General features: G+C 42.2%; 1 protein-coding gene across 1 annotated transcript in view; it reads left to right on the top strand.

Moving 5' to 3' along the window:
• CLSTN2 (calsyntenin 2) overlaps nucleotides 1-13,407 on the top strand; it is a 1,262,395-nt gene that overhangs the window by 1,204,895 nt on the left and 44,093 nt on the right. The window contains exons 10-11 of the mRNA XM_068280737.1: nucleotides 751-917; nucleotides 2,821-2,969. Of these exons, the coding sequence (XP_068136838.1) occupies nucleotides 751-917; nucleotides 2,821-2,969 (316 nt within the window). The remainder of the gene's footprint in view (nucleotides 1-750; nucleotides 918-2,820; nucleotides 2,970-13,407) is intronic.

The raw sequence follows: 13,407 nt of genomic DNA, 5'->3' as shown, positions 1-13,407 counted from the left end.
ACACATGCAGTTTGTGTCCAGGTAATACGGACAGGTTAATCATTAGTGCCTTGTTTATAGAAACTGCAGAAATACTGCAAAGAGCAAACAGACCTGGTTGGATATGCAATATAAACAAATACACTGATGCGCTTTTGTTTATATATTGGCAGGCCACTCAGATGTTGATTTTACACTAAAGGACCAAGCTATAAGTAGATACTGATTATCCAATCAGGACTAAGGGTAACCAGGTATCTTTCACTGGCTCTAGCTTTTGGTCCTTGTACACATGTAGAAACATAACAGCCTCTGCCTTGGTTTACACTTCATCAGGAAATAGAAATGTTTCAGGAATTTTTTTCTGAAACTTAAATCATATTTTTTCGATGCAAAATTAATTTTCACTTTTCAGAAAACCCATCAGTAATTATGAAGATTGAACAGTAAGTAAATGAATGAGGGATACAGAGGTAACGTGTGATTAGCAAGATAAGATGTGATGAGATCTTCTAATTAATAAGTCGAGCAAAGGGAGATGAAGAATGCTTGAATAACCATCTGCATATTAAAATATCTGAACAGTTTTAATTGCTTCAGTATGCATATATCAGCAGCAGGAAGTATACTTAATACTCAGGCAGTGACTGATACTGACTTTGGAGGTCCACAGTGATAAACCCCATTCCCAGTCGGACCATTGTAATCTCCTAATGAAATGTTAGTATTTCTGATTTCTGATTAAGTTAACACTGCCTATTATTATTACAGGAGGTGAGGTCACCAAGCCCAAATTTGCCCAGTATTTTCGTGGCAGTATCGCTGGACTTACACTACGTCCTGGCAAAATAGACAGCCACAAAATCATCTCCTGCTGGCAAGCGTGCAAGGAAGGGCTGGACATCACTTCATTGGAAAATATGGGACAAGGAGTAAAGGTAGGATCAAAATTTAGACTGAAAAAAAAAAATGAATTACAACAATAACTGAGTGACTGTTTCTCTTTGTCTTTACTATTTGGTTATGTGGATTGTAAAGTCTTTCCTTACTCTTTTCTCTTCCTGATGTACACTCTGAAATTTATTACAGGTGTCAAAATATTTAGTGCAGTCAGGAGCATATCTCCAGAATGTTTGTTTACTCTGTGTTCTGAAGGCAGTAGGGAAAACACCTCATTTCCCAGAATGCTCTGGGAGGAGAATTATGCATATTTGAACACCCTGGGCTGCTACATCACTGGAAGGCAGGGCCACATACCAATATACAGCAATATATAGATATAAGAAGTGTTTTTGATGCTAATACATAATTAATGTAAAACTGGGTATAATGACTAATTTAATAACATTCTAGTATATGTTACTACTATGGTGCCTCTTTAAGAAAGCTGTTGGTTAACTGGATCTGCTGCTATAAGTTTGATCTGCTAGTCCCAAGTTCTTCCTTGCATGCGCAGCTAAGTATTTTAGTTAGATTTTTGTCATAGTTTTCCATTAACAGCATGCATAGTTATTTCTAAATTTTTCACTTCTCTACATTTACAAAATTGACTTCAGCTGACACTTTCACACCCCGCTCACTAAAGACAACAAATATACACTGTTAACATCTTAAAATGGAATATAACTCAGCATTTCCTCCATTTGCTCTAAAACAATATTTAAAGCATAACCTCTACTACCAGAAAAAATTGTAGCAGAACACCATTAATACAGTTAAACACAGCACTTTGTGCTTGAAAAATAAAGGAAAAAGACCGAGAGCCAAATCTGGTGTAGTATGTTCAACCAATATGGAAAATGTATTCAAATGAGATTATACTCACAAATGTGGGTCACCACGCAGGCGACCACTGTAATAGCCGGTGGGGAGAATTATTACCTGACCCCACTCAGGTTTAAAAAGTCGCTCTCTATAGAAAGGAAAAATGGGGAAACTCCCCTCCACCAAGGGTGGACAAGATATGTATGAAAATGGATAATAGAGGCGCCAAAACAGGATAAAATAGGTTAAAAACCGTTTAAAAAAAGAGGGGGTGGGGGTGGGTGGATCCACTTCTCTCAGTTAAATGACCAGGCTAGAACCAGCCGTAATTAATGCAGGCAATATTTATTCTCAGAAATCGTCTCCAAATACAGTGCAACGCGTTTCACGGGCAAAACTCCCGCTTCATCAGGCAATTGAAATAGGAGAACACAAATGTGGGTCAACATAGAGCCAGAGCGCCTCTGTAGCTCTATAGCGCTCTGGCTCTATGTTGACCCACATTTGTGTTCTCCTATTTCAATTGCCTGTGCCACCCCCCCCCCTCTTTTTTTAAACGTTTTTTAACCTATTTTATCCTCTTTTGGCGCCTCTATTATCCATTTTCATAAACACAGCACTTTGTTCTTTAGCGGAAAGCTTCTTGCCTTAGTGGGCAGCTTCTGGCTGCATCTGAAGAGGCGATACACTATCTTTTGTTTACATTGCTTTGTCAGATACATTCAGTAAACATTAGCAAACTGCCGAAACTGAACTGTGCTGAGCTGAGAAGCAGAAGGAGCTAAGAATTGAAGACTAGATAGATTTTAATATATAATAACAGCAATAAAGTGCAATGACAGCTTTCAGAGCAGATAAACTGCACTTTGGGAATTTGTAATTTGTAGACAAACAATATTACTTGGCAACAAAGGCACATATGGATAACTGTTTGGATAATAAAAAGTAGAAAAACACATTTTTATTGAATGTTATGTCAGAGTTTTATCCCACTTTAAGTCTTTGTTTTATTCTTTTAAATGTTAGCGTTTGTGTCTGGTCTGCTGAAAGAGACCTTTATTCTTTGTCTTCTCCCAGTACCATTTCAATCCTTCACAGTCTATGCTAATAATGGAAGGTGAGGACATTGACAGTATAAATCAAGCTCTTCGGAAAGTGTCATATATCAACTCACGACAATTTCCAAGCACTGGAAAAAGACGATTAAGGATATCATCCAAGGTCCAGTAAGTATGGAAATAAAATAAAAGTAATAGTTTTAAGATGACTTGTGTGTTTCTAAACACTGGCTAAGTCATATTTTTTTATTAATTAACTGATCAGAAGACATAATAACATGCTTGACTTGAAGATTATTGCCATTCTATTAGTTTTTAGAAGCCTGGAAGAGATGATGTGTTGTTTGTTTGCTTTTCAAATGAAATAGCATCTACTGATAAGAGGATATTTGGGACACAGAAGATAATCCTGGCAATGGGGGGGGGGGGGCTCAAGTGATCATAGGAAATATCTCATGTGCTCCGTGATACTTCAGTACTTCAGTAACAAATCCCCTAAGCCCTATAAACTATAGTTATCCAATATTCAAAAAAACAAATTGCTTTCTGTCACCATAAAGCAGGAGATGGTACTCTTCAGTGTCAACTTCCACTTCCTGGTAACAGATGGGATCTATAGGCTCATTTAAAGTGAACTTAAGCCAAAGCTTACGATACTTACCCTGAGAGGGAAACCTAAGGATCCTATTGAGGCTTTCATCGCTTTTCTGAAGCCCCACGTTGCAGAGCGCAGCCCCCCTTCACATCGGGCCACGCAGCTACTCTTCTTAAATCATGGCAGTACAGAAGCCGCACGAGCCTGCATGCGCAGTAGCACTGAGCCCGAGGCTCCGGCTTACTGCACTTGCACAGGCAGGCTTGGTCGGCTATTGCGTGGCCACGCTGGAGGAGGAGCAGCTGCATGGCCCCAATGTGATTAGCAATAATGCCTTGTCGCTAACCTTCCGGGGGCGCTATCAGCAACCTCTTTGGCTCGGGTGCACTTGTAATGTATGTAACAAAAAACCCTTTTGTAGGGAACTTTGGTTAAATTTGTTCACACCTCCAGTGACCAATTTGGTGTTTTGTTTACACTCTGCCATTTCTGGGTATAAAAAGGCATCTATTATTCAATGTTTGCTGCCCAGAGGTAATCACTAGGGAGGGAGTGTTGCAGTCTTTTTGATCATAACACACAATACATCAGAAACCGGCCAATCACAGCTTCTGTTCCAAAGTATATAAGGCTTCATGCAAAAAACCTGTCAAAATTGTCAAGTTCAAAATAGCATTTTCCCATGGGAAATTGATTTTTAACGGTTTTGACAGCCTACGTCTAATTAGCAGAGGAGAAGATAACTGTACAAGCACTCTCCAAGCAAGCAGGTATGTTTTTCCACTGCTTCAAATGGAGAGGAGGCAGGGAGAGGTAAACTAGCCTGGCACCCAACTACTCCCTGTAAGCATACTACTTCCACCTCCTAGACAGGTTACAATAAGGATGTGACTCTGCTAAATATTTTTTTTATTTATCTCTAAATAAATTTCCTTTTTTTTTTTTTTTTTAATACACTAAACCCTCCCTCCCCCGCCAGCTAATCAGTGTGATCAGCTGTCATAGCCTATGACAGTCGATCACCTCTGAGCCCACAGAGGGGACCACCTCTGAGCCCACAGGGATCGCAGCGCTGTATGGGTAAGTAGACGGCGATTACCACTGGGAGACTGAAGGCGGAGCTGTGAGCGCGATCTCCTGCAAAAGCAAGCCCCAGGACTTTACGCTGATCCGCGTTAGGCGGTCCCGGGTCTGCCACCATGGTCACGCCCATTGGCGTGCAGCGGTCCTTAGGTAGTTACAGCAAACCTAAAAAAAAGTATGATATAATGAATTGTATGTTTAGTTTGGATAATTATTAGAACATTAGTAACAAAGAAAGGAGTCTCATATTTTTATTTTCAGTTATATAGCCTTTTTTTATAACATTGCATCATTCTGTCATATTTGCAGTTTAGAAATGACACTCTGTCTTTTAAACTATAAAACAAAGCAGAAATAGTGTGGCTGGATAGTGTACTGGTTAAGGGCGCTCTGCCTTTGACATGGGAGACCAGAGTTCGACTCCTGGCTAGGGTCAGTAAGAAGTTCAAGGCAAGACTCACTAACACTGCAGGGTGGCCTCTGAGTGTGCCCTTAGTGGCTGCAGCTCTTGAGCGCTTTTAGTCCAACAGGAGAAAAGCGCTATACAAATGTTAGGCTTATGATTATATAAATAATGACCCTTTGAACTTTCCTGCAGTAAAATCTTATCACAAGCTGCCTTTCACTGTTTCTTAGTTGTTATAAGTGCTTCAGAAACTAAGACTGTATTTGACCCAGTCGGTCAAAGAGATCAGAGAAGCTCTTTTGCATAGATAACAAAAGTTTTTTTGTTTTTTAACTCTTCATGTACTGGGAAACAACATAAGACTTTTTTATTTGCTAGTTGCAACTAATGTTTTATTTCTTAGCTGTATTATACATACAAGTGATTATATCATAAGTTTATTTTCACTTTAGGTTTGTTTCAATAATACAGAACAGGGTTTTTGTTGTCAAAGAAGCTAAGAAACTAATTAACAGGATGCTAAAACTGAAGTAAAGCATAGTCGGGTTTATTTTAATATCCACTACTGTCATCAAGAGAAAGAACTTAGCAAATTCACTATAAATATCATTGGGCTCTATTCACAAAACTTAACATAACATAAATGACTTATCAGAATGTATCACCTAATTGATAAAAAATAACCTTTCAGCACATTTACAAGCAAAATAATCACTCAAAGTAAGTTGTTTCTGATTAACTTCATTTCAATATTATTTTTCTTGCCTTTATTATATGATATTTTTTCTTTTTGGGACCTTAAAAATGTAACATAGATAAGGTGAAAACAGGTGAAAGGCTTCGTGAATCATGTCAAATTATTGTAATAAAGACATATTCCCCAATACCAGCTATACATACAGTATATAGCCAAGCACTCACAACTCAAGTATTTTCCACTGAGATAAATGAAACAGAGGTACCTTTATCGAGGGAATGCAGAAGGCAGAACTAATGATACACAGTCTCAGGAAGAACTCTTGCAACATGATCAATGCGTTTTTTCCCCCCTAATTTTACATGTTCTCCTTTTGGATGACTTGAATGGCGACAACATATAATAGCATATTACCAGTCAGCTATGCAGAAACATCTGACAAGCCTTTAAACAAAATGAAGAGGAGCTTTTGAACGTGTATGTGTAGACCGTTAGTTCTCGTTGTGTAAATCTACAAGTGTGTCTCTGCAGAATCCATTTCATGAGTGGGAATTGCCAAATCAAAGCCCCGACCTTAACCTGACAGATATGCAGCTGCATGACCTGAAATCTCTAAAGAGGATTAAAGAAAAACACTTCTAGGTCAAAGCTCTGGGCAACATGTGTAAAAACATTTGATTGAAGTGAATTCTACTAAAAGGAGGGCACTGGATTTTAAATCAAAGGATTCATGCAATTTTCTTTTTTTAAAAACATAAAGGCAGAAAGTGTGTGTGTGTGTACATGTGTACATGTGTTTGTATCTGTACATGTGTTTATGTGTGTGTTAGATACAGTAACTTGTTAGTGAGACTATGTTCACAGTGGTGGGTTGCAGCCACTTTATACTGTGGCTTACTACACTGCAATGCACCACCTATGCAAATTTCAAAGTGCGGCAGGGGCATTGCAGTATAACATGCTGCACAGTAACACACTGCATGTGTGTTATCACAAAACTTGTGCATTAACAGTGACGGTTAAGCATACCTTTCATTGACTGTATGCTTCACTGTACTTAACTGTATGCAACACAACATGCAACGCAGATAATGTGTGACACTGCTTTCCAAACCATTGTGTTCCTGTTGTCACAGGGAATGGAATGCAATGCCCAGAGAGTTCCAGAGAGTAGGAACCGCCCTAGTGAAGCAGTAAATTAGGGCGCATGTGTCAAGTGGACTCATTGGGCGACACCATAGGTGTCAATGTATTTTAGCTGTATTTAGACGCCGGAGCGAAAATTTGGGCACCAGATAAATAGCAGACACTGGCACCCAAATTACAGCTCAAGGTTCACCTATGGCGGCGCCTGAGAATTCAGAATTTGGGGTTTGGTGGCGGCGATCGGGTGTTGATTAGGCGTTAGATAGGTAATTTTGGAGAGGGGGGTTGAGGGTTAAGCCTTAGGTAGTTAGTTTGTGCAGTGGGGGGTTTAACCTCTAGCCGACCGTGTCACTTCGATGGGCTTGGCCGCGGCGGCAGCCCCAGGACCGCCCAACGCCGATCTGTGTAAAGTCCTGGGCTCTGTTTTGCTTGATGGGACTCATCGCCGCTCAGGAGACTGTTAGACGGTGAAACCGCCGTCTAACATGTACAGAGCTGCGATCAGCAGCAGCGCTGTACAGGGGACAGCCTTATGACACGGCTGTCCCCCTGGGGGACTCAGAAGCGATCCGCTGTGATAGGCTGAAGCCGATCGCTGTGTTAGGCAGACGGAGGGAGGGTAATTTGCATATTAAAAAAACCTTTTTGTTTGTTTCTTGAAGCTTTTTAAGCCTGTATTACAGGTCCAACCGCCAGGGCGGGGGAAGAACCCGTAAGTTGTGATATGACAGCGAGGATGAATGAAGGAGGGGGACAAATGTTGTCATGCCCCTCAATCATTCAGGATCAGGAAAATAATGAAAATACAACAGCTCTCAATATTATTATTCTCTCCTATTTCCCTCTCGGCCCGGACCACATTTCCCTCCTTAGCAAGGGGCTGTCGTTTTTGCCGGTCTTAGGTGGCGATGGCTTTATCGCCCAAAAAGACCTGCAGATGTTCGCACGAAAAATCTTGTTGAAATCAATGTATGCAGAGAAGAATGACAGGGGTTATCCCCTGAGGATGAAGGTGAGAGTCGCATTGAAATGGAAGTCCCAAAGTGGACTCTTAATGTTCTAGAGACACTGAGAGTACTGGAAGAATTGAAGGATCAGCCTATGCAATGCATTGAACCTGGTCAGACTTTACAGGAAGGTGAAAGCCAGTTAATTGATCATGCACATTGCCAAAATAAATCTAATTTTATGCCTTCTCTGTATTCAAATTCAGCATTGGGCATCTTTCTCCACCTGGTAACACAGGATCTCAGGTCGATAGAGCGGACCCAAACGGCATGTGACAATCTGACACGGGGTGAACGACGTGCCCTGGAGGAATTAAAGCGAGCGGAGGATGTCATAGTGCATCCCAGTAATAAGGGGGCAAATGTGGTCCTGTGGTCCAGAGAGCTTTATTTAGAAGAAGCAAGTAGACAGTTGTCTGACACTAACACGTATATACGGCTGCGGAGCAGCCCATATGAGAGAATTGCGTGTGGAGTGATCGAATGGGTTGATGACGCGGGTGAGGAAGGAATCATTGATGAACAAGAAATCAGATTCCTCAAAATAGAGACCTATAGAATCCCTGTGTTATACCTGATTCCCAAGGTCCACAAAAATGTCAGCAGGCCACCCGGCAAACCAATAGTGAGCACAATTACTGGTCCCACTGAAAAACTGTCTAAATGGATAGATAAAAAGATTAAGGACCTGGTAACGTCCCTACCGCCCTATGTGCAGGATTTGAGGGACGTATTGCGTCTCATAGATGGTTTGGCGGTTGAACCTGGGGACATACTCGTGGGGATCGACGTGGAGAGTCTGTACACGTAGATTCCCCATGAGGTTGGACTGCGGGCATTGGAGATTTTCCTTGAAGATGCCTCCCCCGGAACTCCGATCCACAATGAATTTGTGGTGAGGGCAATGAGATATGTCTTGGAGCATAATTGCTTTATATTTGGTGATGCCCTTTATAGGCAGGTACGCGGGACGTCGATGGGTGCAGCCTGCGCGCCTGCCTATGCCTGTTTACATCTGGGCCAATGGGAGCGATGCTATGTCTATCCAATGCCAATGTTTAGTCGTCACGTCAAGGTCTGGCTTTGTTTTATTGACGATGTGCTAGTGGTGTGGAGGGGAGACAAGGAGAAGTTGGAGCGGTTCATGGAGCTGTTGAACAAGAATCAGTGGAACATCAGCCTTACATATACATGTAGCAATACCGAGATTGCTTTTCTCGATTTGCTTATCAAAAGGGCTGATGGTGAGCTGCATACGACGACTTTCCGCAAACCCACTGCAGGGAATACTCTCCTCCATGCCACCAGCAATCACCCCCGGCATCTAAAGAACGGGATACCGACCGGTCAGTTCCTGCGGATATGCAAGAACTGTTCGCGGGATAACGATTTCCGGGATGAGGCGATCAGGATATACGATCGATTTCGGGCACGCGGATACCGGCATGAAGTGTTGTGCTCTGGGGCAGAAAAAGCCATGCATTCTGCACGAAGGAAATTATTATATGGAGAAAAAAGATGTCAAAAAGAGAACACAGAATGCCCAAGTGTTATTTCCCAATTTAACTCAAATTGGGGTAAGATTCGGGACAGTTTGTCTCGACATTGGTCGATCCTAAAAGTAGATCCCCAGATAGGACCAATAGTTGGCCCATATCCGCAGATGGTGGCTCGGCGAGCACCGAATTTGAGAGACCATTTGGTCCACTCAGACCTACTGCCAAAGTAGAATCCCAAATGGTATGCACATTTGTGGCAATTGTACGGTATGTGAGTATGCAGTAGTGGGTGGAACATTTGGAGCACCACAACAACAAAAAGTATGGAAGATTTGTAACTTCATAAACTGTAACTCAGAATGGGTACTGTATCTTATCGAGTGCCCGTGTCCGATGATCTATATTGGAATGACAACAAGGAAGCTAAAGACACGAATATCTGAACACATAAGTAGCATCAAGTGTGGGAGAAAACCAAATGGAGAATACAGGAGCTACCTGGCAGAACATTTCTGCGTGAACCATGATGGGTCACTTGCTTGGTTTAGATTCAGGGTATTCTACAGATTAACTAACACTAGAAGGGGAGGAGACAGAGAACAGGTATTGTTGCAACAGGAATGCAGGTGGATTTACTAGTTGAACGCCTTGTCCCCACATGGGTGGAATCAAGAATTGGACTATAAAGTATTTCTGTAAAGCTTGTCTATGCAGTTCTTTAATAAGGAAACATACAAGGATCTGATCGTCTGGAACTAATAAGTGCTGAAGATGGCGCTGACTAAGTGACATGGATGATAGCAGGTAATGCTCTATGTCTTATAAATACTTGCTAGGCAAAAAGGCGAGGAAGAGGGCCTCGTGGAGCCAGAATGAATGCAGCTTCATGCATTGCTCATAGACGTCAGATGAATGAAGGCCGGCCCTGAGACGCTGCTGGTGTTACGGTTACCCTGACAGTGGGAGAGGGACTGGCAAAACCGCTAGCGAACATGCATAAATACGGCACCTCCGCCCACATCCTTACATCATACACTCTGATGAAGTACGCGGTGGATGGGCGTAACGTGTTAGTGGGCGGGGTGGTAGCCTGCAATGTGATCTGAGTGCTCCCATGTTATTGAAGCCCTCAGCCAGAAGGAATCTTGTTATAGATCTGCACATCACTACTCCCCACTGCGGACGCACGGCTGGGTTGAGCGGTGGATGAGCGAGGACACCTTCACTCATGGAGACCTAGGAAACTGGACCGGAGACTGTGCGGTGGGACTGGTGAGATACTGGCAGTACACGCACATTAAGGTGAAGTGACATTTATATTGTACAAGGATCCTTGTTAAGCAAGAGGATTGAGCTTTATTCAACAACCTGGCGACCTCTGTCTCCCCACTCTGAGCTAATATCGGACTTGGTACTGGTTGAGAGGAGCGCTCCGCAGGTCTAATTTAATTTAATTTTAATTGGCTTTAGGGTGGATGTTGCCCGTTTTTGCATAATTATGATACAATAACGGATTTTTGATACTTTGGTATCCCCTGGGTGGTCACAATTTATTTAAATTTGTGGACAATGAATCCTTGTGACCTCCCCTATTTCATAAATAGTGTGGGACCATAAAGCAAAGGGTGAGATAGACAGCGATTGGGTTGGTTTGTGATCAGACCCCAGCAACAGAGAGCACTGTTGGGGGGGGGGAGGGGGGGAAATCACTTGTGTGCTGTGTCACAGCTTGGCCTTAAAGCTGCAGTGGCCTATTTCACACAAAATGGCCTGGTCTTTAGGGGGGGTAAAGCCTGTGGTGCTGAAGAGGTTAAGGGTTAGGCCTCAGGGCAGGGGGGACAGTTATGTGTAAGAGTAGGGTTAGATTTAGCTGTAGTAATTTACTAGATTACTATCAGCATTACTGGTTGCCCAAATGTCCATGCACCTTTATTTGATGTATACATGGCCTGGAGCACATACTGAAGGTGAAATGTTGAGTGCGGAAAGCATAAGTGGGTTATAGGAGGAGTGCAAAAAGTGGGATTATGCTTAAAAGTAGCACAAATAATGCTGAATTATGTACAAATATTGCAGCAGTTCTTTAAACAGTATAAATGAGTGCATTTTCTTTTGAGGTGTCCTATTCATAATATATGCTAAACACCACAAATAAAGTAAACCAGAGACGTCAAACGATAAAGATTTAATACTTAACAGGGGCTTCCTCTAGCCCCATAAGCTCGTCTGAGTCCCTCGCATGCACAGAAGACCCAGAAGACCAAGACTAGACCCAACTGAGCCTGTTACTGGGGCTGATTGCGGCTGGAACGGCAGAGCACGGGAGGACGGCAAGGGACTCGGATGAGCTTATGGGGCTGGAGGAAGCCCCGGGTAAGTATCAAATCTTTATCGTTTGACGTCTCTGGTATACTTTAAAGCAGGGGTCCCCAACCTTTTCTGGCCCGGGGAGAGTGGTTCCCATAAGTAATACACATTGCCGCTACAGGAAGCCACTACCCTGCTTCCTGCCTCCTCACAGACCGCAGCCGGGAGATACCCTGCTGGGAATCAGTTACACACGCAGGAGAGGGGAATATAAGGAAGCGGTCGCTGGCTGAGGTAATAGCAGTGGCAGCTGGGGGGGGCAAGAGGACAGTCCCGCGGCCCAACTGCAAACGTCCCATGGACCAGCAGTGGGCCGCAGACCGGTGGTTGGGGACCCCGGCTTTAAAGAATAAAGTACTAGATGCACAAGAAAAAAAAAAAGCTCTTAAAGCACATCTTATGTTCTGAGTATTGACTGAGCTTGACTGGGTTCTTCAGAATTCCAATGCTGTGTGTAGGTTATGGTACAATATATATGACTGTGGAGAACCGTATGTTGGTGGTTGATAACAATTAAATGTAGAGCTGTCTAATTACATTTCTGTAAGCTTTTGCTGAAAAATTAATTAAATGCCCATTAGCTATTTACATATTGATTTAGCTAAAGATTAACCCTGGCAGCAATTGGCTTTGAACTAGCCAAGCCATAGACTGATGAATGCAGAACGGTCAGACATCACTGTAAGCTTATAGAGATCATTGCAGGTAATGACATTAACTGAAATAAAGAAATCCGACCGCAGTTCAGGAGCAGAGTAGCTTGACATTGACTACTTTATTAGTGACTTTGAAAGTTTGCACAGCAAGGATGAGCAAACTGGAGTAACACACGATAAGTTCATTGTATCTGCCTTAAACAGATATATTATTATTATTATTATTTAGTATTTATATAGCGCCAACATCTTACGCAGCGCTGTACAGTATATATATATATATGTATATATATATATATATATATATATATATATATATATATATATATATATATATATTGTATTGTCACTAACTGTCCCTCAAAGGAGCTCACAATCTAATCCCTACTATTATCACATGTCTATGTATGTATTATGTAGTGTAAGTACTGTAGTCTAGGGCCAATTTAGGGGTGAGCCAATTAACTTATCTGTATGTTTTTGGGATGTGGGAGGAAACCGGAGTACCCGGAGGAAACACACGCAGACACAGGGAGAACATACAAACTCCTTGCAGATGGTGCCCTGGCTGGGATTCGAACCGGGGACCCAGCGCTGCAAGGCGAGAGCACTAACCACTATGCCACCGTGCTGCCCATAATATATAATATGTCCATTACAAAATATAACATAGAGAACCTTTGTGACAGATCCCAGGAAGCAGCTTACCATCCATGAGTATTTTTTGTTTGTTTCCTTTGCAATGGAATAAGTATCTCCCCCCCCCCCCGCCCCCCAGAAGAAAAGGGAGAAATACTTTTTTAAATAGGAAACTATGGTGGAAATAACATAATGAATACAATTGCTTATTCTTTAGAATATTCATATTTCAATTATTTAGTCAGTGTTTGCCCATTAAAAAATATTTCCTCTCCCTGATTTACATTCTAAAATTTATCACTGGTGGTGACATCTTTAGTCCTGCCAGGTGATCTGTACGGAAGGTTTGTTACTGAGAGTCCTATGCACAGAGGAAGCTATTGCTTGCTTGGCAGTTTGAAACATCTGTTATTTCTCACAATGGAATGAGGATCACAGACGGCAAACTGTCAGGACCATGGTCATGACATCAAACTGTGGGAGACTTTTCACCACAAAATCAGCCATACAG

This window comes from Hyperolius riggenbachi, chromosome 4 (assembly GCF_040937935.1).
Source record: "Hyperolius riggenbachi isolate aHypRig1 chromosome 4, aHypRig1.pri, whole genome shotgun sequence".
In the NCBI taxonomy this organism is placed as follows: domain Eukaryota; kingdom Metazoa; phylum Chordata; class Amphibia; order Anura; family Hyperoliidae; genus Hyperolius; species Hyperolius riggenbachi.
This window is presented reverse-complemented; position numbering and strand designations above follow the sequence as displayed.